The 27,966-nt window shown below is 50.4% G+C and overlaps 1 protein-coding gene and 1 long non-coding RNA gene across 4 annotated transcripts; one reads left to right on the top strand and one right to left on the bottom strand.

Moving 5' to 3' along the window:
• Positions 1–21: 21 nt before the first annotated feature.
• Positions 22–13,602, bottom strand: ALAS1 (5'-aminolevulinate synthase 1). 3 transcript variants are annotated; one of them, XM_045991034.1, is made up of 11 exons: positions 13,475–13,602; positions 12,303–12,522; positions 9,523–9,750; positions 8,385–8,534; positions 7,654–7,876; positions 6,576–6,760; positions 5,877–6,056; positions 5,373–5,537; positions 3,029–3,297; positions 2,216–2,378; positions 22–328 (listed from the first exon to the last, which is right to left on the bottom strand). In XM_045991034.1, the coding sequence occupies exons 2-11, from the start codon at positions 12,499–12,501 to the stop codon at positions 168–170; spliced, it is 1,923 nt and encodes a 640-aa protein (XP_045846990.1). In that variant the 5' UTR covers positions 12,502–12,522; positions 13,475–13,602; the 3' UTR covers positions 22–167. The 3 variants fall into 3 exon arrangements, with proteins under 3 accessions (XP_045846990.1, XP_045846991.1, XP_045846992.1); XM_045991035.1 differs by lacking the exon at positions 13,475–13,602 and adding an exon at positions 12,607–12,735; XM_045991036.1 differs by lacking the exon at positions 8,385–8,534.
• LOC123932618 lies at positions 12,734–27,721 on the top strand. The gene is made up of 3 exons (XR_006816464.1): positions 12,734–13,099; positions 26,529–26,631; positions 27,556–27,721. It is a non-coding gene; the product is annotated as an uncharacterized LOC123932618 (long non-coding RNA).
• Positions 27,722–27,966: the final 245 nt, after the last annotated feature.

Raw genomic sequence — 27,966 nt, 5'->3', positions numbered from 1 at the left:
AGCCAGTAACAAGAGAACCCATCACTTACACACGAATTTATTTCCAGGACTGTGCTTTTACTATAGATTAAAATTTAATATAACTTAATTCACATATAAAGACACCTGGGGACTATGTGGATACGACATGGCCTGGGGTTAAGTGAGTAACTGAGGTCATGACACACTCAGGCCTGGGCAGACACCAGCTTGCTCATGCCGGAGAAGTAGGATTTCTCTCTCTCACTCATCACTTCGAAATGCAGCGGCCTCCTGCAGAAGTTGCACTCGGCTGAGGAATGTGGCTTGAGTTCCAGCCCCACTCGCTTCCACGTGGCCAGCAGGTTCTCTGTGAGGAGAAACAGTTTTTTGTTTTTTTTTTTTTAAGATTTTATTTCTTTATTTGACAGAGAGAGATCACAAGTAGATAGAGTGGCAGAGAGAGAGAGAGGGAAGCAGGCTCCCCACTGAGCAGAGAGCCCGATGCGGGACTCGATCCCAGGACCCCGAGATCATGACCTGAGCCGAAGGCAGCGGCTTAACCCACTGAGCCACCCAGGCGCCCAGGAGAAACAGTTTTTAAAAATTGAAGGGAGTATGCATCCAAGACCAGTGCAAACACAGGTCCAGGTTCGACACAGAAAGTGGAACGCAAACGTTGGCAGTAGTGTTCTCTCCCTAACAGTCAAAAAGCAGAAACACCTAAATGTCCACTGACTGATGCACAAACATCATGGGGTTTACCCGCACTGAAGAAGATCATTTGGAACTAGAAAGAAATTCATGCTACAACGTGGATGGGCCCGGAGAACACTGTGCTGTCAAAGCAGCCAGACACACAGCACCCACGCAGTGTTACACGGAAAGTAAAGCGTGGGCACCTCCACAGGGCAGAGAGGGTGTCAGCAGCTGACAGGGGCTGGGAAGGGGTGATCACGCAGTGGCTGCTTGTGGGTATACGGTCTCCCTTGGGGCTGATGAGAATGTTTTGGAATCAGACAGCGGGGATGGTTACACAACATCACGATGTACTTAGAACCCCTGGAACTGTGTACTTTATAAATGTATTTTTAAAGATTTTATTTACTTGCTAGAGAGACAGTGCACGTGAGAGTGAGCAAGAGAACAAGCAGGGGGTGCTGCAGGCAGAGGGAGAAGCAGGCTCCCTGAGAGCAGAGAGCCTGATGCGGGACTCCTGGGATCATGACCTGAGCCAAAGGTAGCCGCTTCACCAACTGAGCCACCCAGGCGCCCCGGAAACTGTATACTTTAGAAGGGTGAAATTAAGGGTGCCTAGGTGGCTCAGTCAGGGAAGTGTCGGTGACTCTTCTTGATTTTGGCTCAGGTTGTGATCTTGGCGTCATGAGATCGAGCTCCACACTGTCGGGCTTTGTGCTCAGAGGGAAGTCTACTTGGGATTCTCTTCCTCTCCTCCCCTTTGCCCATCCCCCTTCCCCTCCCTGTACTCTCTAAAATAAAGGACTCTTTAAAAAAAAACACAGGGTGACATTTGTGGTATGTGAATTATATCTCAATAAGGTTGTTAAAAAGAAATAAGTAAAAACTGAAAAACAAAACCCAACTCTGGCTTTGCTGTCCACAGCTTCAGGGCAGAAGCTGCTCCAACACTGTTCCACTACACTGAGCCATCCTGGCAGAACGGCTCCAGAGCCTACAAGGCAGCAAGACCGTCTTGGGGGCAGGAGGCAAAGGCGACCATGGCTGAGAGTAGCCCCTCAATCTTTGCCTTGAGTTTGGACACAGAGGGGGCTGGGATGGTTGAACAGAACTGCAGCCTTATAAAATATTGAACAATTACTCTTACAAGAAGAGGTTAGGTCAGGAGTTGCCTCAGGGACTATACACCAGAGAAAGGGATAGAAGCACAAAGCTGAGCTCCAGAGGGCCAGGGCTGACTCAGGCCTTCAGAGGCCTCTCTACTCTCTGCACTAGCCACTCGTGTGCATCTCTGAAATCAACCCAACAAGGGGGCACTGGAAACAGTGGATGGATGAGCAGGGACGAGCCCTCAGAGCTTCTAAGTCGTGTCTGCACCGCCTAAAGTGAATCCAACAACCAAATGTCTTTTACAGTGTTACACCATCTGAGAGCATTCTTAATTACTTGGAGAGAAGAAACGAAATCTGAATGCCTTTGAAGGGCTTCAGTTACCCACACCGCAAGGACGGCTTTGTGCAACTTTCCAGCGACGCCCCGCCGCTCTGCAGGTACTCACCGAGGAAGTAGTTCATCATCTGCGGTGTGTGGTGGGGAGTGGGGGCAATCCGCAGGAGCTCCTCCCCCCGGGGCACCGTGGGGTAGTTGATGGCTTGGACGTAGATGTTATGTCTGCTCATTAGCTCGTCACAGACTTCGGTGTTTTTAGCGGCATCTGCAACCTAAGTTTGAGAACAGAAGGTAAGGTCACCACAAGACAGACCACCCCTCAGCAGTGATCTAATGAACATGGCCCCCGGGAGGCTCAGGCTCAAGCAGTGATGCCAGCTGCCACTTAAAGGGCCCAGGAGTGCTTAGTATGTACGGACCAGAGACCTGAGGGCTCATTAGAAGGAGAGTTCACACTCACTGCCCTCCCGGGCTGCAACTCCAGCTGCCACCAGCTGATCCTCCTACCCAGGGATGTGTGTAACCGTGGGAATGAAGCGGCTTTGATTATACTGGCTATATTAATTCTACTAATTCAACTGTGACACCAACAGCGCTACTGTTCACAGTGGAAAGGGCAAGACCGATTTTGAAATTAACTGAATATAAAGTCAGACTTCAAAGCTAGCCAAGTAGAGCCTTCCGGAACTTTTCAGACAGAAGCTCTTTTAAGGCTAGTGCTCAGGAGAAGGAACCTCTGCCCTAGCCCGCTGGGTTCAAAGGCTCCATTCTCACTGTGAAGTCAGCCCAAGGCAGAAACTGAACAGAGGGCCACGGACTACAGCCCCTTGCCCTGGCCCAACTTCAAGGCGTGGACCACAACATCCCAGGTCCCGTGCCGAGGCACAGCCCCCAGCAAGTCCAGTCCCAGGCGTGTCATTACCCGGACAGGGATGATGTGACTGGGGCAGTGGACAACTGGGAGGCCTGCGTCCATGAGCATCTGCCTCATGAGCTTGACGTTGCGCTGGTGCTGGCGGCGAAGTGCCCGCCCCTCGGCACTCTTGAGGATCCGCACAGACTCCAGGGCTCCGGCCAGCAGCATGGGCGGCAGGGAGGTGGTGAAGATGAAGCCAGCCGCATAGGACCGTACGGTGTCGATCAGAGAACTCGTGCTGGCGATGTACCCTCCGACACAGCCAAAGGCTTTGCCTGCGAGGAGACAGTCTCATTTATTCCGGCAACGGCCCCGGCATGTGCCCAGCAGGGCACTGCAGAGCCTCAGAGCCCTTTTCTCTTTATCCTCTCTACGTGCCCTAACACTCAAGTCCAGCCTGAGGACTTGAGAGAAGACTCAAGTCCTCTCTGAAAGGGAAAGAGTGGAGGTTACAGCCTTCCCCTAATCACAGGACCTAGCTGGTATCCGACGAGGACCAAAGCACAGGTCTCTGCAGCAGGCCCGATGCTGAGCCATCTGTCCCCATGTGCCTGAACAGCAAGCTGCAGCCTCTCTTCCCCTGCCTTTCCCACCCGGACTTCCTGCTCTGCCAGGTGCCACCTGCCATGGCATGCAGTGTGTGCCGCTCTCTCTGTCCTCTCACCGTGAGCAGCACCCCGGAGCTGGAATGTAACCCAGCTAAGACATGAGCTGTTTTGGTGTGACCAGTATTATTTCCTACCAAAGTCAACACAGAACTCTGATAAGCGGCACTGCCCAGAGAAACATGAAAACTCAAGAACTTATTAGGGTTGATTGAGGGCCAACTTCAGCTCTTAATTCTTCTTAATTCCTTCTGTATAATCTGTATCTCAAGTTTCAGGATTAAGGACTGCAGAAGAGTCCTCCTAGATGTTAACCTTGTGTTCTGTAATGAACATTCCTGCTTGAACCCCATGCAGGGCGGGGTTGGTATAAGCTCTTAAACAATGGAAAATTTCTCTCCCCAGCCTGTTCCAGCACACGGTGACTATACATACCTCACAGAGCCCCTGGAACAGGAGCTTGGTGGAAGAAAAGGGCTGCTGGAATGAAGACACATGAACGAGTGCTTTCCTCCTGGCAAGGCTCTGCCCTGCAACCCCTTGACTCTCCTGGTCAACCCAAGGTTCCCAGCCCCCTGACCGTGCCAAAGGACACTCTTTTTGGCCTGCCCTTCCTTTACCAAGTGCAGGCTGTAAACTGGCATTTTAGCTAAGTGCTACCTGGTCTCCCAACTGCCTTATTAACTTTGAAATCCTTCCATTTGTTTAATTCACAATTTCACTCTCTACAGTCCTCACAGGCAGAGAATGTCTGTGGTAATTGTCTGCACACAATTCGTTTACCTTCATCACAAAAACTGAGGTAGTCTGTTATCTCCGTCATATAAGCTGCCCTACTTCGCACAAGCCGTTAGGCCACCCCACTTTTATGAGAAACCTACACTAGTACTTGTTTTCGCTAACCGGAAGAAATCTGAAGAGGACTTTCACTTTTACGATAAAAGGTGAAAAGTGAAAATAGCCTCTGGTGTGTGGCAGCGAGCCACGACAGAGGCAGTGCGCACCCCAAGCAGCAAGAGCAGCCCCGCCGAGCCCCGGTCCCAGGAACCGCTCAGCATGTCAGTGGCCGCAGCTTTGACCTCGGTCTGTGAGCAGCTGTGTCTTTGCTTTACGCCATTTTGGCTCATGCAAGGTTTCAAAGGAACACTCTACTTTTCGGGTAGTGGGGAAATCTGTATTGGTGAGAAAGCTGAGGGGCAGAGAGAGGAAGCAGCAGCCCAAGGTCACACAGCTGGGGAGTCAGGTAGACAGGATTCACAGCTAGCAGGCAGCATGGCGACAGCACCCAGCTCCGTGACACAACACTTCTCAACCAGGAGGAGCTAATACAAACCAGAGGTCAGTGCTTCACGACACCTGAACCTCTATGTCCTCACGAATGCTCCAGGAGAACAGCACTACATCTTTTTTTTCTTTTAATACAACAACAATCTGAAGTACAGAAAGTGAAGGCTGTTGCCATGCCATGTAGCTAGAACCACAACCACATCTGGAATGAGCTTGAATGGCAACAAATAACATTTCTGTCATGTGAGGCTGAGATTTACTTTGGCTCTGGGAACCATGCCTCCATGATTCAAGGGATTCTGCTAAGCTGTACCACCACTGAGAAGATAGAAAATCATCCAGAAAGCGGCCCAGGTTTCATAGGCCATCGTCTCGTCCCTCACCTGATCCCAGATAGTCCCTGACCTTGTTAGAATAAAATTTTAGTGCAGATTACAGAATGTGCAGAGTATACATACCAAGCGTTCCAGAAATGATGTCCATTTTGGGCATAACTCCATCCCGATCGCCAATCCCTCCGCCTCGAGCCCCGTACAGTCCCACTGCGTGGACCTCATCCACGAAGGTGATTGCTCCAAACTCATGTGCCACATCGCACAGCTCTTCCAGCGGGCACACTGCTCCTGAGGAGGGAACACAGACTACGCTGAAGAGCTCGCTACTTCACAAATTTCTGTTTTGGTAAGAGTCAGAACAAAGTAACTTCTGTTCTAAAGGTATCACTTTTAATATTGGGAAAAACAATGAACTTTCCCCAGTTTCAAGGTCATCCTGGGGTCTCAGAGCCTAGTAAGAGCCAGAATAAAAAATCTACATTCACCCAAACCTATACAGTATCCACCAAATACAAAACCCTAGCAGAGTAAGAAGAAACTGCAAAGACAAAATAAACATCACACTTTCAAAGAGTCCAGGCCTAGTTTTTCATCTAAGGTTTCAGACAGTCCTCTATGTAGACTTACCATCCATGGAGTGGACGGTTTCAAATGCGACAATCTTGGGGACCGAAGGATCAGATCTTTGCAGCAGCTCTCTGAGATGGCTAACGTCATTGTGGCGGAAGATGTACTTTGGCACCCGGCTGTTTCGAATCCCTTGGATCATGGAGGCATGGTTCCCAGAATCAGAGTAAATCTCACAGCCTAACATGATAAAAACAAAAACAAAACACTACTTATTGCCATTTGCACCAAAGACAAATTACTTCTTAGACAGGGACAATGGACTTTGCCCTGAACGTGCCACTTTGCCCGGAGGAAAGACTCCTGGCCAGTTTCTTCCTGGGAAAATCGTGAGCTAGTGCTTCTCCTTTGAAAAGACCCACAGGTGTAGAATACCCAATGGAAGACAACTAATCTGCTTTTAAATCTGGCCACCTCATTCCAAACTCCATCAAAAGGTAACCATGAATGAGTAAGAGAATTCTCCAAAGAATTTTCTTCCAATACTGAAGCAATCAGCTTAAGGACAAGCCCTTCATTAGTACCATTTGCTATTGCAACCTCTTGCGATAAGTGAGCACTTCATGTTTCAAGAAGAAATGCTCCCAGATACTATCATTGCTCTTAACTGTTTTTGGGAAGCCCTCTGTGTTGTCAATATCCCTGCTATTCCCTGAGAAACCCCAAAACTCTAAAAGCACCCAGGACAGGCTTCCTTACCCGGCATCATCCTAGCCAGAGTGAAGAGGGTTGAGTCGTTGGCCACAAAGCACGAGGAAAACAAGAGTGCTGCATCTTTGCCATGCAAATCAGCCAGCTCCTGCTCCAGGTCCACATGGAATTTACTGGTTCCAGAGATATTTCTAGTACCACCTGCTCCAGCACCATGCTGTTTCAACGTGTCCCTTTTATTTAAAAAAAAAAAAAAAAAATGGGGGGGGCCAGACAGAAAATAAGCCTCATGGTTCTGAACACTATGTGAATCATTCCTTTCCCCAGGAGCTAGGACACTGAATCTTAAGTTCATCTAGCAAGTCTCTCATGGTGAAACCAGGGGCCAGAAGTTTCAGCTGACTTCACCTTTAGACTAGGTGGCAGGTGTCAATACCAGGGTGAGGATATCGTAAATACCTCTAGGGATCATCAAGAACAAGTGTTTATCAGTCGCTAGGTACTTAGTATCAGTCGATTCCTAAGGCATGTTTTCTCTGACAAACATCCTTCTCTCCAGACACAATTATCAGTCTCCACAGGCATATCTTGGATGGTGGTTACCTGAACCTAAGCCCTCTGGAAACCCAGTCACATAATGTTAGGAGAGATCTATTACTATACCGCAGACTGGGTTCTCTTTAGCAAGCCTCCTTAGAGATTTTGACAAGCAACTCTCTCAAGTGTCTCTAGCCATGGCCAACCTCCAGAAGCACATGAGTGCCAGGAACTAACATCCTCATTAATGTCTTTCCTCCAATGCTGCTAGATTTGCACCTCTCCATTCACCTGTGCAAAGAGGCCTGGGCTTGAAGGCGCACCCACTTGAGGAGTGGTAGGAAGTGAATGGACACGAGTAGTCAATGAGCCCATACACTTGAACCCTCACACACAAAGGGGCTCCACCACCTACTTGTGAATTCCAGTCTAAAAGTCATCTGTAGATATCTTTAAAGGCTAAGATAGTATTTTGTTATGGCACACTTTCAGCTTCTGAATATTGCTCCCATAGAAGATCCAATCCCTCTAAATCATCAATGTCTTGCCAAATAACGTCAGTGGTATCTGAAAGCTGAGGGCTACTTACATGACTGCCCCGCATACTCGTGGATGACGACTCATTCCTAGGTAGTCATTGCTACACCAGACTGACACCTGCTTTTTGGTGATCAGCGAGTCCGAATAGTCATCTGCCATGGGGAAAATGTGAGCTCTCCGGTTCACAGTTTTAAAAACTCGATAGGTATGGTCATTCTTTTTCTCTTCAATTTTCTTCTCAAAGAAACGATCATATTGAAAAGTTGAAACAGCTAAAAACCAAACAAAAGACAGGACAGAATGACGGTTAGGAAGCACGTCCAGCTTTTGGCAAAAGATCTGGTTCCCAACCCGACCCCAGTTTGGTCATCTAACAGCAGAGCAATTCTGGACAAATGTGAGTCATTCCTTTCCCCAGGAGCTAGGACACTGAATCTTACGTTCAATTAGAAAGTCTCTCGTGGTGAAACGAGGTATTCATGATATCCTCTCGACAAATTAATGCTCATGTGAGCAACTCATAGGATAACTTCATCTTGAGAACATGAAGGTCTCAAATGAGACTGCATGTATGAACCACTTAGCACAGGGCTGGGGCAGAGCAGGGTAGGTATTAAGGTTATCAACAGGGTTTGTATTTACTATGGCCAAGAACACCTACCTGCATCAAGCAAGAGACATGGCTTTTAATCCTCAACTTATCATACAATTTTGTTTAATCTAACGTATGTTTACGTTAAAAACCCTCTCATGCATCAGGCAAATAACAATGAGACCTACATTTTGGTAAGTTATCTTGAAGAAGATGGGACACTCTTTCTGGTCTTTGCTTTCGCATGATATCCTGGAAGTTCTTCAGCAATCCACCTGGCTCCCCTTCGTCAGCCTTTACACTAATTACACTGGGGTTCACTGAGGTCTGGGCAACCTCTGTAACAAAAGTAACAAGAAGAAAAGGGGACCAGCATTCTATTCTGAGCTCACAATACTTTCCAGAAATATTGTCAAAAATGAATCACTGCCTAGTTCACCAAATAGAGCTGATCATAACCAAAGTTAGTAGCAACTGAGTGTATGAAGCTTTTCTTCTCCGCTTCTGTTTTAATGGCCAATGCCTGGTGGTGTTTTGTTTTCAGAGCTACCAGACAGCTTTAATGAATATTAGAGTCCAAAGCTTTCTAACTGGCTGGCAGGTCTTCCCCACCTTCCCACTCCACCGAACCCTAATCTCACTTTTTTTTTTTTTTAAAGATTTTATTTATTTATTTGACAGAGAGAGGTAACAAGCAGGCAGAGAGGCAGGTAGAGAGAGAGGGGGAAGCAGGCTCCCCACTAAGCAGAGACCCCGATGTGGGGCTCGATCCCAGGACCCTAAGATCATGACCTGAGCTGAAGGCAGAGGCTTAACCCACTGAGCCACCCAGGCGCCCCTCACTTTTCTTCATAGAAGACAATTCCAGCCATATGCATCATTTCTGCTGGTGAGGTTTTCTGGGGACTCTGGTTCTCTGTGGCTAGAGCCACAAGTGGAATTAAGTGACCATCAGTAAGACCCACAGTCTGGGAGTCCTAAGACCACCAGTTACTGCAGGAACACTCTTTTTTACCTTTTATCCCACCGGACGGCAGGAAAGAAACAAAGGGCAGCTGGTAACAGCTTACGCCAGCAGGGTATTTTCAGAAATGAAGCAATTACTATAAAAACTGGTCACACCCTATACACACACCCCAGAAAGAAAGTCCTACATTTTCCCATGCAGTCCTCTGAATGCCTATCTTGAAGACCTTCCTCCCTGGCCCTAAAAGAGGAAGTTTTATACAAATGCTACCCTAATAATAGCTCATACATAAATCTGAAGGATCAAAAGAGCCAAAGGGACCTCTTGGTTCTTCCCAGTGGTTCCAGTCCTGTGTTTACCTTTCCTCACGGCATGCATTTCCTGCACATCCTCCTGAAGCTCGAGACTGGCTTTGCGGAAGACACTGCTGCCCTTCTGGCTCATCTGGGCTGCCAAGAAAGGGCATTTGCTTGCAGTGCCCTGGCTCGTGGCAAGGGAGGGATGTCCAGACGGAAACTGTGTGCCATCTGGAGTTTGCTGGGATCCGTCGGCAGCCTGCTGAACCTCAGCTTTGGCAGTTTTGTCCTCTGGGGGGCGGGGGGTGAAATGGAAAAAGCGAAGCGTCAGATCTAGTTGCACAATACAAGAAAGCCCCTTGTTTCTCATATGGCCTCAAAGACAAGCTTTATACTTACTCTACCCCCACTTTTCACAGACCAGTTTATTTTTATTAGGTTCTGCTAATTGAACTCTTTTCTTTTCTTCCCCCCACCTTTTTTTTTTTTAAAGATTTTATTTATTTATTTGACACGGAGAGAGAGATCACGAGTAGGCAGAGAGGGAGGGGGAAGTAGGCTCCCCGCTGAGCAGAGAGCCCAGTGCAGGGCTTGATCCCAGGACCCTGGGATCATGACCCGAGCGGAAGGCAGAGGCTTTAACCCACTGAGCCACCTAGGTGCCCCAGAACTGTTTTCTCATTTGCCTCACTGGAAACAATGTTCTTGTGAAGAGTTAACTGGCACAGTCCAGCTATCTCTCAAACCCACATTTCTCCCATATAAACCCACCAGAAAGTAGTGTTTTCTAGCTTCAGATAGCCTAGAGTTCTTGAGCTGGAGGATTTCCAGTAAATCTACCCAAAAGACACATAGCATAGTTCATGACAGGACACGGTCTTGAAGGTAAATAAAAGTGTCCATACAATTTTTCTCTGCTAATAGTTTTGAAACAGATTCTTGACAAAGAAGCTTGCTGTTGCTTAACATAAAAACTGCCTTAATTAACAAAAGACACTCAGCTAAAAGTGAGGTCTTTCAATTGTTGTCTGACAGAGTTCAAGTTATTAGTTTGGTGAGGAAAAACCACAGGGATATCACAGTCACGCACTTCATCTATTTGCTCATCTAAATGCATCAAAAAGTGCCCGGAGTTAACACAGTTGGCTGGCAACTATGCTTCTACTCACAATGACCTCCCTCTCCCCTGGAGCAAATTCATTCACTTTTCTTCTAGTAAAGTCTTATTCTGTGTCATCCTGGAATACTGTGAGTCAGAAGCAAACCTTTCCTACGACTTGGGGAAGAGACATGTCTCAACACAGTTTTTATTAAAATCTCCTATGAAGTAAAAAAAAAATTGCTTTGAAGTTCATTTCATTCATTATAAAAGTAATACACATTTGCTGTGGGAAATCTAGAATGACAGTGTTCTACCCCTCAAAAATAGCCATTACAAGCATCTTGGTAAATTATCTTTTTTCCCCCCTATGTACAAATTTTTAAAAAGTTTTACTTATTCTACATGTACTTGCTTATTTTGCCCTTTTTGTTATAAAGATCTGTCTAAGCTAGTAAATAGTTTGTGAATGTCATCTGAATGGTTGCGTAAGAGTCCACCAAGTGACCAAGCCATGTTACACTCGACTTCCTCTATGCCAGGAACAGAACTGTTAAGAATATTTTGACTGTTCAATTAAAAAAAGAAAAACAAAACTAACTCCTAAGAGGAAAAAGGAAAAGAAATCCTACAAAGGATTAAATCCCTTCTGCTTACAGAAAAAAACAAAACAAAACACTCCCTTCTTACAAGGAACACATCCAGAGAATATACTGAAGAGAGCCTGCAAGGTAAATTATTCTCTGGGATTAAGTGAAACTTGAAAAGCCTCCTCCTCTCCTGGTAGAGCCAAAGCAAAACAGAAGCCAACTGTGATCTCTTTATTCAAAACAAAAATTTAAAAATTCACATATAAAATAAGGATTCATGTGTTTTAAAAAAAAATCACTACTTTAACAAATTCTGTATGATTCTTTTTATTGAGGTTCCTAGAGCAGTCAAATTCAGAGACAAAAAGTAGAATGGTGTTGACCAGGGGGTGGGGAGGGGCAGTTAAAGAGTTCAAGGAGCAGCGTTTCAGTTGTTCAGGATGTTGAAGAGCTCTGGCAATTGGACGGTGGCAACAGCTGCACAGTAACATGAATGTACTTAATACCACTGAACTGTTCCATTGGTAAGAGATGATAAAAGTTTTATGTTACGTGAATTTTAACACAATAAAAAATAATTTAAAACAGAAGAAAATCACAATTTTTTTAAAGTCACAACTTTAAAAGCCAAAAGCTTCCACTCAATTTTGCAGTAAGCCTAAAACTGCTCCAAAAAGTCTATTAATTAAAAAAGAAAAAAGCCAAAGGGCCAAATATTTAATGAAGGATAGGTTAAAATAGAACATTTCAACTTTTTTTTTTTTTTTAAGTAGCGTGGAGCCCAATGTGGGGCTTGAATTCGTGACCCTGAGATCAAGACCTGGGCTGAGATCAAGAGTCCGACGCTTCACCAACTGAGCCACCCAGGCGCCCCAGAATATTCCAGCTTTATATTTACACAAATGAGGTACTGATGAACACTAAAACTCCCAACAGGCATTGACATGCAACCCAGAAACCTGTAAAGTGCACACTGGCCACCGTCTCACTTTTAAGGTTGGGAAAATTAAAGTGCCTAACTTAGGGGGTTTGGGTGACAATTATGAGATACTCTGGTTACTGTGACCTTTGTCACAATGTGGACTAGAAGTGCTTCCAGTCTGGTGATGAATACAAACACCACCACCTCCTACTTCGTTGCCAATGACACTTACTCTCATTAGCTGGAGGGGTTTCTTTGACCTGCTGGCAGTGTACTGCTGAAGTGGACAGGGTCCGAGTGGCTGGTTTGGCCCCAAATTCCATCATCTTAGGGCAGTTTTGGGCATAGAACAACAGAGATTTTCCTGCCTTCTGCAGAAAAGCCTGAGGCACTCGGGATAAGAATGGGCAGCGGCGAACAACAGTCTCCATGTCCGAGAGGGTACACTGATCCTACAGAAAGACAATCAGAGTGACATCAACACTTGTTAATAACCGGGCAAATACCACTGCAAGGCCATTGGGTTCAGGTGTCACCTGCAGTTTACAGCAAGGGTACCCTCTTAACAAGTCTGAAAATCATCTACGGACGGCACTCATGTGGGACTCAACTAAGGAGTGGTAACAGTACTCTACCCAGGTCACCAACTTCTTCTTTCATTCCCAGCTCTACACAAAAGCACATGCAAAGCAACTTTACAAGTGAAGTAAATGCCGATGATTAACCACCAAGGGGCTGGAACAACGAGGGACAAGTCGGGAACAGGTTTGGGAGGTCAGGGAGACGCACAGCACAGATAAGACACCTTGGCATACACCCAGGTGAAGTGAGGCTAAGGAAGAAGCCACCGTCACCCATCCAGGCAGAGAGGACTCCCAGGGATCCTGAACTTCTCCTGGTCCTCACATCCCCAAACCTGAGGGAAGCATCCAGCTGGGCTCTGGGTCCCTGAGCCAAGGATTTCCCAGAGGTCATCCCCCACAGCTCCAACAGGACAGAACTGAGAAGGAGGGGACATAAAGAGCAGAGGTAGGAAGGGACGCGGTTGGGGCTAACTGGGGAGAGGCAGGAGGTATAAAATCGAAGGCATTAGGTCTGGAGTTAGGTGGTGGTCCTGGGCAAGGGGAGGTCAGAGGTTATCGAGAGTCGAGGGCTCGAGAATAACGGGAAAAAGGAATTTTAAAGAAGTGACCCGTTAAAAGGCAATGTAAGAAGGGGGCGGAATGGAGGAAACTGAGGCAGCCCAATGGGCTAAGGGTCTGGGAGATGAACGCTGAACCCAAGGAGGCGGGTGACGGGAGCAGTGGGGGATGGGGTCCCGACGACCGGGCGAGAGGGGCGCGGGCTGGCAGGACACGCGGGGGCTTCCCTCGCCGGCGCCGCACCCAGAGCGCGGGCCCTCACCTGCGCGGGAGACTGCGGAGGAGGAGGAGGAAGAGGACGCGGCGGCGGCGGCGGCGGCGGCAGGTAGCCAAACCAAAGGGAAACAACCCGTTGCCCTTGTCGGCGAGAAGCCTCAGGCCGTGACTGCCCTCGTCCTAATATAGAGCGCTGCGCATGCGCCTTTGGCGCAGACTTCCTTCACGCAGGCGCCCTGCGTCGCTCCCAGAGTGGGAGGGGCGGGGAGGGGCGGAGAGGGGCGGGGCGGGGCGGGGCAGAGCAGGGAGGCGAGGGTGGGACCTGGGCTTTCCCAGATAGTCCGCTCCTAGGAGTTGGGGCACGGCGGTTGATCAAGGGCTTTATCCTACAGCCCCTTCTCCCTTCCCTACTAAGTGCCCTATGCTTCAAAACCCTACGCCTCCGTATAGAGCATAAGAAGGCAGAGTCGGAGGGGAAGTACTCCTGGAGACAGCTGGAGGGCTATGGGGTTGTAGAAACGGATCCCTTGGATAATAGAAGGAGCATAAAAAAGGGGGTTCCGGCCACGGTCTAAAGCAGGATCCGTCCCGTCTGTGACTTAAGGGCTTCCTGGAAGAGGTGGAGGTGTAGTTGCTCAAGGATGGAGTGGTTGTGGGAGTGGTGTGTGTGTGTGTGTGTGTGTGTGTGTGTGTGTGTGTTTTGGGGGGACTCCTGGAGGGGGCGATTTTGGAGTGTGGAGGAGCAGAAGAGGAAGGAGACCCACCTGTGGCACTTTGGGTCTGAGATGAAGGGACTTAACCTGAGGTAGAGGAAGGGGCAGGAGGGGCAGGGCTGGATGCAACCCGTGGACTACAACAGCTCTGAGAACCGGAGGGTGTGTGGAGGCACAGGGCCTGATACATGTTTAGGGTTTGACACATACTATTGAAGAGGGAGCAGAAGGCTAGCTGAAGACAAAGCATAAGCTGGCACCCTGCCACACCCCCCCCAACCCCGATGGGACATGTGCGACATTCTTCCAGGAATCTCCTAAGTATCTCTCTCTCTCTTTTTTTTTTTAAGATTTCATTTATTTATTTGACAGAAATCACACGTAGGCAGAGAAGCAGGCAGAGAGAGAGAGAGAGAGAGAGAGAAAGAGGAGGAAGCAGGTTCTCCGCCAAGTAGAGAGACCAACGCGGGGCTCGATCCCAGGACCCTGGGATCACGACCTGAGTCGAAGGCGGAGGCTTAACCCACTGAGCCAACCCAGTGCCCCGAATCTCCTAAGTATCTTAATGTTAATACCTTGCTAGAGGGGAAAACAATCCTAAGTTGAGGATGGCAAGGCCTCTGGTATCTTGTAGGTATCTTATAGGTCGGTCCTCTTTAGTATATGAAAGTTCTTTTGGAAGCCTCCCTTTTCCTTATTTCCTCCAGCTCTGGAGTCTATAATCACCACTACTCAAGTCCCCAGTGTGGCAGCTTTCAGCCCACGGCTGTGTGTGCTTTAATAAAACCACCATTTTACAGCAGAGATACCTCAATTCTTTTTTGGTATTCGGCTCCAGACTCCACCCCCACTGAACCTCACCTATATTCCCAAACCACATCCCTCTTATTTTTATTTTCCATTGCTGGCTGTCCAAAGTCCCTTGCCGGCCACCCTGGGAACCAACTGGGTGACTCAGGACTCCATCCCAAAGTTCAGAGTTGGGCCATTCCTCCTCTGGGTCTCCCCCAGTCCACACCTGCAGGGTAAGGTTAGGCAAACCCCTCTCAGGAATGCCAGTCTGGCCTCCTTGCTCCACACCCTCCCCAGCTTAACTTGAGCTGGGTTGAACTGGGACTGTGCCAGGCTCAGACCTACCCTCCTCCACTCTTGAAAAAGGGGCCATCCAGGCTGCTCCTTCCCCAGCATGATAGTGACCAAGATGTGTCCATGTTCTTCTCAATTCCCTTTTGAATCTCCAGCCAGCTGAGAGGCAGGCAAGGTAAATCTCCACATTCAGAGGAGGCAGCTGGGTCCAGAGTGGCACAGGACCAGTCCAGGGCCCAGGAAGAGGGTTCTGGCCTGGGAGTCCGGAGCCCAGCTCTGCCCCATCCTGCTGAGGGCCCCTAAGAAGTACCCATTAGCCCAAGAGGAGACATGAGGAAAGGTCAGCACTTAGACTCAGACCCAGCTGTCACTAAAAGTGAAAACACAGTAAAGATGGTGTTGTGTGTTTTGCCCATCTCTGGGCCTCACTTTCCTTATCTGGGCAATGGGATCATAATCCTTGTTCCACCTGCTTCACAGAGCTGTTTGAGTGGTCAGAGGCAAAACAAGAAGAAAGAACTAGATGTTGGAACTAACTATGGGTTCCAACCCTGGCTCTGAATCTTACTTGGCTTTGGGCAGGTTATAGTCTCTGAGGCTCGTCATCCTCATTGTAAAGCTCTTCCAGCCCTGCCACTTGTGGTTGGCAGGAGGGTCAGGTGAAGTCATGGATTTCAGAGGCTTATTGTTTAAATCAGCAAGTCTCCAGCTCTCTGGGAGTTTCCTGTTTAATAGAGGGAAAGGTTGAGAAACAAAGAAACTCACATGGAAAGTGAAATTCAATGTTGTCAACAATTCCAGATGGAGGAGGAAGCTATTACTCCCCAGACGCTGAAGGAGGGGGGATCCCAATCACCAGGAAGGCTTCTAGAAGAGAGGTGCCAGCTGGAAGGGCGGGTCTACATGGGACCGGGAGACTGATAAGTGAAACCCTGAGTGGGAAGGTCCCAGGCCTGTCCTGACGGGGGTTGGGGGGTGGGAGGGGTGTATGAGTCAGCCCAAATAGCTGGACTTCAGGGATGCAGCCGGAATGTGAGGTCAGGAGGTCAGACAGAGGCCATAAAAGGCCACAGACATGCTGGTGTCAGGGCTTAAGAACCATGGCCAGGGCACTGGTCAAAATGCCTATTCCCAGGCACTGCGCCTTTGATCCTGACCCAGGAAACTACGGTTTTGCCAGGCCTCTCTCTTGGTAATGTGGGAGTGGCACATCTTAGGGCCATATTTTGGGAAATGTGGGTTCCACCTGAAGACTTGGAAGGGCAAGTGCTGAAGCCATGAGTTCTAATCCTGGCTCTGTTTTTGCATCTATGAAGTGAAGCAGCCTACCTCCTTTGCTGAGGAGTCTGGGTGGGCCCCATTCTGGCAGAGCTGTGACCCCTCTCCTGGGTTCAGCCTTCTTCCTCTCCTCTCCTTCTTCCCTCTTCTTTTTCCTTTCTTCCCCCCACCCCACCCTCACTTTTCTCTCTCACTGCTGTCTTGCCTCCCCCAGAGCCACAGTACAGATTCATCTTATCACCCTGCTTCTGGGCAGGGGAGCCCAAGCCGCTGGAGTTCAGGCAAGGTCAGACCCCATGCTGGGGCCTGGCCTCCCCCGTTTCTTCCCTCCAGCCCAGTCTGCGTCATCGTCATCATCATTGTCGTCACTGTCGCCGTCAGGGGCTGCTGCACACAGCACTCATCCAGCGGTCAAGGCAGAAGGAGAATGTCAAACCCAGCCTGAGAGCTCAGCCTTTTCCACTCTGGGTCCCAGAAGCTGCTTGTAGTAGTGCCCCTCTGTGAGGGTCAAGGAGCTGACGAGGGGCCTTACACAAGCTTAAGGCTTTCTTCTGGGCCTCATTTTCAACATCTATCTCTCAAGCAAAAAATCCCTCCAGCCCCCTACCCCAAGGAGATCCAGATGGACATGGGGCATTTAAAAATTTTTTTTAAATATTTTTTAAAGATTTTATTTATCCATTTGAGAGAGAGAGAGAGAAAGTGTGCCTGGTTGGGGGGGGTGGCACAGAGGAAGAGGGAGAAGCAGACTTCCTGCTGAGCAGGGAGCTGGGCAGGGCTGGATCTCAGGACCCCGAGATCATGAGATCATGACTCAAGCTGAAGGCAGATGCTTAACAAACTGAGCCACCCAGCACCCCTGGACAGTTTTGAAGAGAAGCGAAACCTACAGCCTTTGCTACTGATGCTTTGTGTAGTGTTGGCCGTGAGCCAGCTGTGCTCCTTGGGGTGGCTGGCAATGAGTGGGAGATCAGCCTTGTAGAATGGCTAGAGATTCTGGAAACGGCTCAGTTCTGCCTTGGAGAGTTGGAAATGTGAACTCCAGGGTTTATAGTAATAGGGCCCAAGAATTACCATAGGAAATAGAATTTAAGGGTTGGACAGGGTAGGAGGGTCCTGAGGTCCCCAACACCTGCTTTGTGCTGGCCTGTCCTTTGGAACCCTCTCAGGTTCTGGCCCACCGGGTACAGGCCTGGACTTGGGTTTGTAAAGCCAGCTTTGGAGCAAGGGGTGCGCTCTGACCAGCTAGGGGAGAAAGGGGCTAGGTTGGGGCAAAGCCATCAAATGCTCCAGGTGTGTGTGTTGGGGTGGGGGGGAATTACAGGAAGCAGCATCACCCCCCAAAGAACAAACTCTATTCTCCCAGAAAGCCCCAGAGGACCCCCGAACCTAGTCTTCCAGGATAGAACACACAAACTGTGGTCCAGACACGTTCTCTTTGACCCACACGGGGATTTTTAAAAATGTGAATTAGTTGTCAACATTCAACAGTCAGGAGATTTTAAACTGAAAGATTTCTAACTTCTCTTGAGGGATCAGCAGGCCTAGAGCCCCTGAGTCGGCCCAGGCAGGAAGTGTATTCTCCAGTTCTCTACCAGCCCTCCCATCAGTGGGTCCCTAACCCCAAGGACACATGATGTCTAAGCAGTGATATATGTCTGCTCTATAGACAACTGAGCGTGTGTCTTTAGCCCTAACTCTCTTTAGAGCTAGGGTGACTAAGAACCAGAGGTGGGAGAGGACTCAAGGCCACGTAGCAAGGGAGGTTTGGGCTGTGAGGGAACCCCAGGGTCCTGCTTCCAAGGCCTCATATGCTGGGCTCTTCTGCCCTCACAGCTTCTAGATGACAGTCAGAGGCAGGGGGTTGGGGGAAAGATCAGGCTGGCTGTGAGAGGCTTTCTGAAAGGGACTGACCAAGAGGTGGGTTCCCTGATGCTTGTCATCCTTCATGCCCCACCTGCAGCTCCTGCGTGTGGATCAGGCCAGGACAGGCCCCATGAGGTGATGGGCTGGCGAGGGGTAGAACAGGCTGAGCCCCTGCCCCTCTGGCCCATGTTGGAGGCAAAGCATGGAGGAGCCTCCTTCCCTCCCCTTCATGGTTGTTGTGGAGACAGATGCCAAGAAAGTAGTTATTTTTGAGGCTGTGGCCAGTGTGGGTAAGGGCTCTGGGACAGCGAACGGCAAGGAGGGACACCCACCTCGAAACTGGATCCTGGTGTCCAAGAGATGCCACCTTGGACAAGCAGCTAGGCTGAGGGGTGCCCAGTGAAGGGGTGCCTGGAGGCATTTAAAGGCCTGCCCAGAACCCCTTTTGTCCAGACATTGAGGAGCTGGAAGAAAAGCAGAGGAATAGGGAAAGAGTGAGTGAGCCCCAGAGAAGTGGTCCTGGGTGGGCAAGGGTAACTAGGAGAAGGCCAGGGAAGATAATAACACAGTGAACAAGTATGGCAGCAAGAACAGCTCTAGTCAATGTTTCGGCCTGGTGTTATGATTATATGCACAACCTCAGGTCCCCTTGGAGCAACCCTACTCCAAGGTCAGTGGAACGATGAGCCCCATACATGGAACAGTAGCCTGCCCAATTTCACACAGCCAGTAAGTGGAGAGTGTGGCTCAGCTGTTGGCCTTGGACTTTCTGGTCTAGTGCTCCATCCTGAGAAGGATGAGGCAGCTGGGAGGAGACTGGGGCTATGTCAAGGGTCAAGGTCTGAGTGGAAGCTCTTCTCTACTTCTAGGATATATGTTTGGTTTGGATAGGTGTGGGAGGCCGCAATAAGGCTTGAGATGAGGACCAAACCAGGCCCTGACTTGTGTCTCCTTTAAAGTCCGAATAGCCTAACAAAAGGCTTATTAGGATGGAAAAGATGAGCTGCACTGAGAAAGGGTCTGTGCTATGTGTTGTGTGCTCGCCAACGTGACTTCCCACGTTTATGAGTTAGATGAGAGCAAATTGGTTGGGGTCATAAACTCTTTTTTTTTTTTTTTTTAAAGATTTTTATTTATTTATTTTGACAGAGAGAGATCACAAGTAGGCAGAGAGGCAGGCAGAGAGAGTGAGAGGGAAGCAGGCTCCCTGCCGAGCAGAGAGCCCGATGCGGGGCTCGATCCCAGGACCCTGAGATCATGACCTGAGCCGAAGGCAGCGGCTTAATCCACTGAGCCACCCAGGCGCCCCTGGGGTCATAAACTCTTAATTGGTCCTTGCTGTTCCAGCACAGCTCCTAAATCACTCTCAGGTTTTACTTCTTACGAGACAATTGTACTAACATCAGCCATTGCCTACAGGTGTGGATCTGAAGTGGGCAAAACAGGCCTGGTCTGGAGGGTTTTTGTGCACGTAGCAAAGTCTTTTGTAACCAGCTGAAGATAGCTACTGTTGGCTGTATAATGCCTCGCTGTCCTGAATAAACTCGGCACTGTTGGACATCCTCCTCAGTGTTCTTCCTGCCCCCATCTCTTTGTCTCTTTAACTTCTTTTCACCATCCTCTTACCCTCACGTTTCCTGGTCGATTTGTCACGCCGGCTGCAACAGATAGGCAGACAGGAGTGCCAGGCCAAGGAGCCATCCAGCCCGACCTTTAGTGGGAGTCACCTCTTTTCAGGGACCTCTGGGCAGCCAGCCATGGCCTCAGGGTCCTTCCAGAACCCACACGCTGGTGGGACACTGCATTCCCTCTCTATCCCCTGCACTTGGGTCAGTGGCTCTGGGCCCAGACACACCATGGCTCACAGCCTAGCAGAGGCCTCCCGCTGCCCTCCTCTCTCCCTTGGGGCACCTGGAAGGAGGAAGAGGGGTCTGGGCTACAGTTTTTCTGTCCCATACTCCAGAATCTGCCTCCCTTCTGCCTCCTCTCCTAGACTACCTACCCCTCTGCTTGGCCCTTTGTGGGTCTCCACATCTAATTTCCACACATGCCCTTGAAATGGCAATGAGCAGCCCCATTCTTAGGGAGTGGAGATGGGCTCCTGCCGGTATTAGGCTCCCAGCTCTGTTCTCTATGTGCTCCCTGGCCTTCAGCAGATGGCACAGTCTCTCTGAGCTTCCATTCCCTCCTGCACAAAAAGGCAGTGGTACTTTCTGTGATGGTGGAATGTTATGGGTCCACTTGACCTGGCCATGATAATGGAGATGGGCCTCATACAATCAGCTGAAGGCCTCAAAGAACAACAACCAGAGTTTCTTGGAGAAGGGCTTTTGCTGCAGGCTGTAACATGGGAACCCTACCTGAATTTCCGATTTGCCAGCCTGCCCTGCACATTTTGGATTTGTGAGGCTCTGCCATCATCTGAGCCAATTCCTTAAAATGAAATAAATTTCTCTCTTCATGTATCTGTATTTTATTGGCTCTGCCTCTCCGGAGAAGCCTGATTGATCCAGCGCCTACGCGCAAGGTTGACACGGGGATTCCCTGGGACGCTGCCTCCGTGGTGGGGAGCAGGGATCATCCTGTGCAACAGCACGCGGTTCGCGTTAAGCGGTGGCCATGGATGAGGCTTGGAAAAGTGACTTGTGCCAAGTATCAGAGCTGGAGTCAGTGTTTGGGCCAGTCCTGCCTCCCCACTGATCAGTGTGTCTTTGCCCTGTCACCCTCCTCCTTGCCAAGAACCACGAGTGGAGGTGCCCAAGGGGCCACCGGTGGCTCCCTCTCTCCAGGGGTTCCCTTGGGGCTGAACAAAAGCCCTCAGGACCAGGTGGGGGAGGTGAGACCAGAAGCACGGTTGGGGCCTGGCTGGGACTAAGTTAACAAATTCTTGTGCAAGACTAGCAAGCTTGCGACATGCCAACATTCACCGGCCCCCGAAATGCTGTGGTCCTGCTGTGGCCTTTGGAGTGGTTGGAGTGAGATCAGCACAGGAGGGATAGCCAAATAACCACCCCTTCTCTTAGGGGAAGACTTCTTAGCCCTGCCTCCCCCTTGCAGACCTAGCAAGCTAGGCCCGTTGCAGCATGCACTTGGGGTAGGCAGCCCAGGAACCCACGGGGGCCAGATGGGGAAGGGCACTGGGCACCCGGGGCCCTCCTACATCTCATCCTTGCTCACTGTATTCCCAGGAACACAGCCTAGTATGGCCAGGCCTTCTTCCCTTTTCTCAAGAAAAGCCTCACATCCAGATTGTTATGTGAGCACTCAGAATTCTTTTTGTATTTTTAAACAACGAAAACGTATTTGAGTAGGTGATATTTACATATGACTAAAATGCAAATAGTATGACCTGGTAAACAAAGACATTTTCCTCTTCACGGTCAGTCCCAGACACAGCTACGGTTCCCAAGTTTTCGTGGGTCCTTCCGGAAAGATTCTGCTCATTCATTCAACATTTACCAGTTGATTGCCTGTTATAACTGAGCTCCATTTATAAAACATATTCTTCTTTGTTCCTTGCTTTTTGTATTTAACACTGTAGCTTGGAGGGGGCCCCATCGTGAGCAGAGAGCCTTTTTGTGGCTGCATAGCACCCCACTGCCCTGCTGTTCCTAGTTCCCTGGCCTAGCCCCTCACCAGTCCTTTGGTGGTTTCCAGTAGGTTGCCCGTACAAGTTCTGGAACATGCTTCCTTGTATGGGGACGTGGGATATTTAGAAAGGACATCACTAGGTCACAGTCAAAATCTTTGATTCCAACATTGTTTTTTCGTCTCATATTGAATTGCATGTGTTCTTGTAATAAGCAGCCTCAGACCCTTGATGAAGTGAGATAGCTTTCAGGAAATGGGTGAATACGTTTATAGATTCAGCAAATACTTGCTGTGCACCCACTAGGTTTTAAGACAGAACAAGGCAGATGTAGTCCTATTCCATGGGATGATCTAGTGGGGTAGACTGTATATACATGTATATACACAACTTATATATATTAATATAAATATATATTCACTGTATATATATATATTAAATACAAGTCCATTAAACCTGATTGCAGAGTGAGCGCTCACATGGGTGGTCTGAGTGACAAGGACAGGGACTGCTTTACTTGGGAGCTTGAAGAGGCCTCTCTGAGAAGGGGATGTTCAAGGTGAGTCCTGGTGGATGAGAAGAAGCCAAACAGGAGATGACTAGAAGTGGAGAAGGCCCGGCTGTGGGATCCATGCTTTTGGCTGCCTCCAGCTTTGGCCAATGCACTTTATAACATGGGAGATTGGGACCACCAGCCATCATGCCCAGGACTGAGGTCTGAGTATGTTTCATTATATTACTACTATTATGACAACGATGTGAGCAAGAGGGCATGGATGAGAAGTCTGGGGAAGGCAGGCAGCACTCACACGGGCTCTCTAGACCTTTAAGGACTGGAGGAGGGAGAGTAGGGAAGAGTTAGAAGGCCTCCAGGTCCTCTGAACCCTCCATGAAGTCAGAGTCTGGTGCAGCTGGTGGGAAGGAGCATGACGAGCAGCCAAGGCCACTTGGGCCCAGTGGAGGGGTCCTGAGAGCCAGGCTAGAGATGAACCTTGTTGGGTGGGGTTTGGGATTGAGGGACGGCTCTGAAACCTTGGGGCTCTCTTAGCTGAGACAGAGCCTGGGCTTCAGGCAGAGTGACCTGAGTGCCATACCCAGCTGGGGGGGCCTGACATGGGGGGAGGCCACCCATGACATTTACCCAACCTCCAGAGCCCATCCGGCTTGATGCAGCCTCCGGGTTGTGACACCCGTTCAGTGCTTCCCTCCAGCCAACGGCTGCCATGCTATCTAGCCCCGAGGTTCCTCTTTTCTGAGCTACTCACATTGAGGTTCGTTGGGATTTTGCCTTCGTTGTGCTGACTTGGTGGAGGGGGGGTTGCTTGAGGGGGTCAGCAGAGCTGGTGGCTCACAGGAGTTCATCAATGAGCATTTGTTGAATGGATGGATGGATGGACGAACAAATGCATGCATGAATGAAGAAATGGAATGGGTAGATAAATGAGGATTCCCTGTGGACTGGGTGTGAGTGCACGTGTGTGGGTGGGTTCCCATCTCTGAGGCAGTTTGAGGGAAGGTTGTGTCAGCAGAGAGGCAAGTGTGGAAAGCAAGAAGCAGATGGCTGGTCAGCAGATAGCCCAGAGATGGGCAGGGGAGTTCTCAAAGTCATTGACCAGGCACCTGTCAGCTTGGGCATTTGCAGGAGCCTGCCCCGGGGCAATCTGTGAGTGCCCACGTCCTGAGCATCCTGCCACCACACCTCCTCTCCTCCTGATACAAGCACACGCAGACCCTCGCAGGTGTCCACATGGTCCTCCTTTCTGCCTCCCTCTGTGCTCATCCTGGGTCAGGCCATTTCTGATCCTGAGCCTGATCTATGGGCCGTGTCTGTGGCCAGGAGCCCACTGAGCCCCATGGAGCGAAGCTGGGGTGGGGATTGCAGGACAGCCCATGGGGCAGGTGGCCAGTCTTCCCCATCCCAGGCCTTTACCCCTTCTCTTTGTCTTTCCCCTGCTGCCTTCTGGGGCTGGCACATCAGAGAATAGCCGTGGGCCGTGCAGCAGGAAGGCTCTCCCTCTACCTCTGACTAACTGCATTTACAAAATCTGCTTTCCACAGTTGGCCCATGTCTTTGCTGATAGCTCTGAAGTGACATCACATCAGTGAGTTCTTAGGGCCAAGTTTCTGCCAGAGCAAGCCGCTAGTCACATTTAGAGGGGCACACACTGGATAGCTCTCCAGGGGTCCCAGACTCACAGGTGTCAGGGTCATTGACACCACACTGCACAGCCACATGCCCAGCCACTCTGACCAGAGGGACAGCAGCACACACGCTCGAAGCCTCTGGAGCTGCGAAGTCACGTTGTTACAGGCAGACATCCCAGGATGACTGTAGGGGACCACTGCCGTGACATTGTCATACACGGTGTTGCACACGCATGGAGGGTAGGGTCACAGAGTTGTGCATACTGCTTCATCCTCCTTCCTGCCGCTACCCACCCTCCCTGCAAGGGCTCACTAGCTCCCTGGGATGGGGCGTGATGCCTAGCTCTACCCCTCCCACATCCCTGATGAAGCCAAGGCTATCATGAGCCCTGACTGTCCCTCCCTTGGCTTGCCTTTTTGGTGGCCCTCCTACTGACAAATCCCTGGATGGCCCTGTGCAACTCTGAAAAGTCCCCAACAGACCTGTGTAGCCTCAGGGAGCTCCCTGGGGCATTATAGTCAAGCCGGGCGACAATAATAGTTTCTTCTTTTGGGGCTTCAATTTCTTCACCTGTTATCGCTTCTCGGCCTTTTGGCTAAGATCAAGTGCAATTTCTTCACCTGTTTAATGGGGGCATGGACCTGGTGGCTCCAAGTCTTTTCCGGTACTCGTGATAGGGACAGCTATGATCGTGGGGCCCCTCTGGCATTTCCTGAGCCATTGGCTCCTTGGGGCCATCTGGCTCCTGAGTCTCTACTCAAACTTAAAGGCAAATACCTCTCACTGATGTCTAGGCCCCCAATGAAGTTTCCTGGGAAACAAGCAGAGCCCGGCTACGCCTCAGACCTCACAGGGGCCCCTCATGCAGGCCTGCTACCTGGCTGTCTGCCAGGGCCTGAGGAGGAGGCGCCCAGCTTAGAGCCAGGAGGCCAGTAAGACTGACCTCTGGGGGCTCACCCAAGACTTCTATGAGCAACAGGCTGGCAAAAAAGAACCTTCTAGAAAAGCTGCCATGTAACTCAGCCATGAGCTCAGGCAGGGTGTCTCAGCACCAGAGACAGTCATTGTTTCTGGAGAGGCCAAGTGGCAGCCCCTCTTCCCCTTCTTGTTCCTGATCTTCTCAAAACCCCTAGGGTTCTGGGCAACACAGAAGTCAGTATTTCTCCCCAGAGCTCAGGAAAGGTCAACGGGTTTGGAAATCTCCCAGGAGGTCAGGGTCACCATGGAGAGATTCGTGTACTTTTCTAAAGGGCAGGTGTTGAGAGGGCACTGTGTACCAGGCTCAACGCAGGAACCCAGAGAAAATAAACCAAAGTTCACCCGGAGTCGCATCGGTGCAGGACGTTTAACAGTGTTCTCTGGGGAAAAAAATTCTGTGGTCAAGTAAGTTAGGAAAGCCTATTATATAATTCAGCGGGGCTGAACAAAGGCAGACTGGTTTCAAGCTTGTGGGTTTTGGCAGAGCCCCTGTCAGGCTGTGTGCTGCAACTGGGTTCCGAGGGGTGGGTGGGGAGATGGCGTGGGTCTCCTTTCCACCCTGCTCTCTTCTCCAAGCCTCCAGTGGGGTGGGAGGCCTTGAGCAATGAGGCTTGAGGGGCACAAGGATTCCAGATAAAGCAGGGTGCCAGGGAATCTGGATTTCTGCAAGTTCTGCCAGGACATCGCCGGGAAAACCACCGGTTTTTTCTCAGGGCAACCAGAGGGATCTATTTAAAGCCAAACCCCAGAGGTCCTCCTCTGCTCAAAGCTCTCCTGTGGCTCCCTCTTGCCCAGGAGTAGCCAAGTCCTCACAGAGTCTGGAAGGTCCACCCACCTCGCAGACACCCTCCCTCTGAAGCCGACCCAGCAAATATCCCCACGTGGGGCCCTTATTGTGGGTGTTTCTTTTGCCCTGTAATGCTCCTTCCCCAGATCTTCCCCAGAGGGGCAACCCACCCCCCACCCCTCCCTTCTCATCCCCCTCACCGAGCCTGGTACCCCTACTCTTCCAAGAGACCCCCTGGGGACCACGGCAGTTTCCACAGTGCTGGATGTTGGCTCCATGAGACCGGGGCCGTGCTGTCTCGTGACTGTTCCCAGCACCGTGCACAGCGCTCAGCAGAGGTTGAGGGGGGGAGGTGTGGGGGGAACTATTAAGTGAATGGAGCCGGAGCAGCTCAGAGACCCAGCAGGGCCAAAGCTGGGACCTCCCAGACCAGGCGTCACTGAGCAGCAGGGAACTCTTTCGCAGGCAGACTCTGGATGGGGCTCTCTGGTCTGAGGTCAGGATTGGCGCCCAGGGAGGGGCTGGAGAGGTGGACAGAGGTGTCTGGGCTGAGGCTGTGGGGAGTGGCCCTATGGCAGCCAGGCTCTGTCACTGGCTCCAAGAGTCTTATCAGTGTCTATCGTTGGAGTACTCAGTGTTCCTGGTGATTCTTCCCAGAGGTCATGGCAGTGCGGACAAACTCTGCTGCCCCCAGTGATCCTGATGAGCTCAGAGGGTGTCCTGTGGCAGAGACCAGAAGGTTCTGAGGAACTGCGGCCAGGTTTGTTCTCCCCACTGCACCCTCCACTGACTCTGACTTGGCCTGCCCGTGACCCCAGTGGGCAGCTAGGGGAAGGAGGGTTAGCTGGACCTGTTTGACTGACAGATGCAGAGGAGTTGTGGGGAGGGGGTGGGGGAGTGGTAGACCTTCCTCTCACCTCCTCTTTCGTCAGGTGGGGGATGGCTGCCCAGGATTTTCATTGCGGCTCCCGGGGCCATCTGATTCTGTGTCTTGCCTTCCCCGCAAATCGCCATGCTGGCTGTACCCCTGTGACTTTCTGCCATCATGCCAAGGCTGTGTTTGGGTGGCCTTGATTAGCCCCCCCAAGGACCGTGTGAACTTGCACATGATGTCAGTGGTGGCCTTGTTCAGGAGTCCCAAGGAATTTTCTGACAAGCAAGGCTTTGGCTTTGGGCCCCCTGCCCAGTGAGTTGACATTAGGCTCCGAGTCTTGCTCTGAATGGCTCTGCCTGGTGGATAGACTGAGGGGACTGAGGTCCCTGGGCCACCTGTCCCAGCCTTCCGGGCTGGGTGTCACTCCCTGAGCAGTGTTTTGCTTCCCGGGCACTTGTATGCGCCCAGGCACACAGAAGCATGCCTGTGTGAGTACGTGGGTACCCGCAAGGAAAGTCTGCCAGTCTGAGCTCCCACGATCTCCGCCCACCTGCCCCGCTTTTTAAAACCATCCTTTACTGAGAGCCTACTGTGCGCCAGGCCTATAGTTCAATCCTCACGGCAACCCTATGTCCTAAGGTTGTGTTCCCCAAAGGGACATGTTGAAGTCCTCACCACCCTCTTCCCAACCCCATACCTGGGAATGTGACTTTATTTGGAAATAAGGTCTTTGCAAATATAATCACGTCAAATGAGATCAAACTGGATGAGGGTAGGCCCTGATCCCACGCCTTGTGTCCTTGCAAGAAGAAGGAAATTTGGACATGTAGAGAAGACAGCCACTTGAAGAAGGAAGCAGAGAGTAGAGTCATGTGGCCCCACGCTGAGGAACTTGGGGACTGCCAGAAGCTGGAAGGGGCCATGGAGTGTCCTCTGCTAGAATCTTCAGAAGGAAAGTTGACCATGTCAGCGCCTCAGCCTCTGACTTCAGGTCTCCAGAATTACGACAGAATAAATTTTTGTGGTTTTAAGCCACCCAGTTTGTAGTACTTTGTTACAGCAGTGCTAGGAAACTGGTACACCCAGTTTCTGTTACGAATGCCACAGGATCTCCATTACATGAGGAAACAAGGCTCAGATAGGTTAAGCTCTTGAACACAGTCACACAGCAAGTCAGTGTTGTACCTGGGATTAGAACCCAGATCTGCACAGCTCCAGCCT

The sequence above is a fragment of the Meles meles genome, chromosome 20 (genome assembly GCF_922984935.1).
Source record: "Meles meles chromosome 20, mMelMel3.1 paternal haplotype, whole genome shotgun sequence".
NCBI classification, from domain to species: domain Eukaryota; kingdom Metazoa; phylum Chordata; class Mammalia; order Carnivora; family Mustelidae; genus Meles; species Meles meles.
This window is presented reverse-complemented; position numbering and strand designations above follow the sequence as displayed.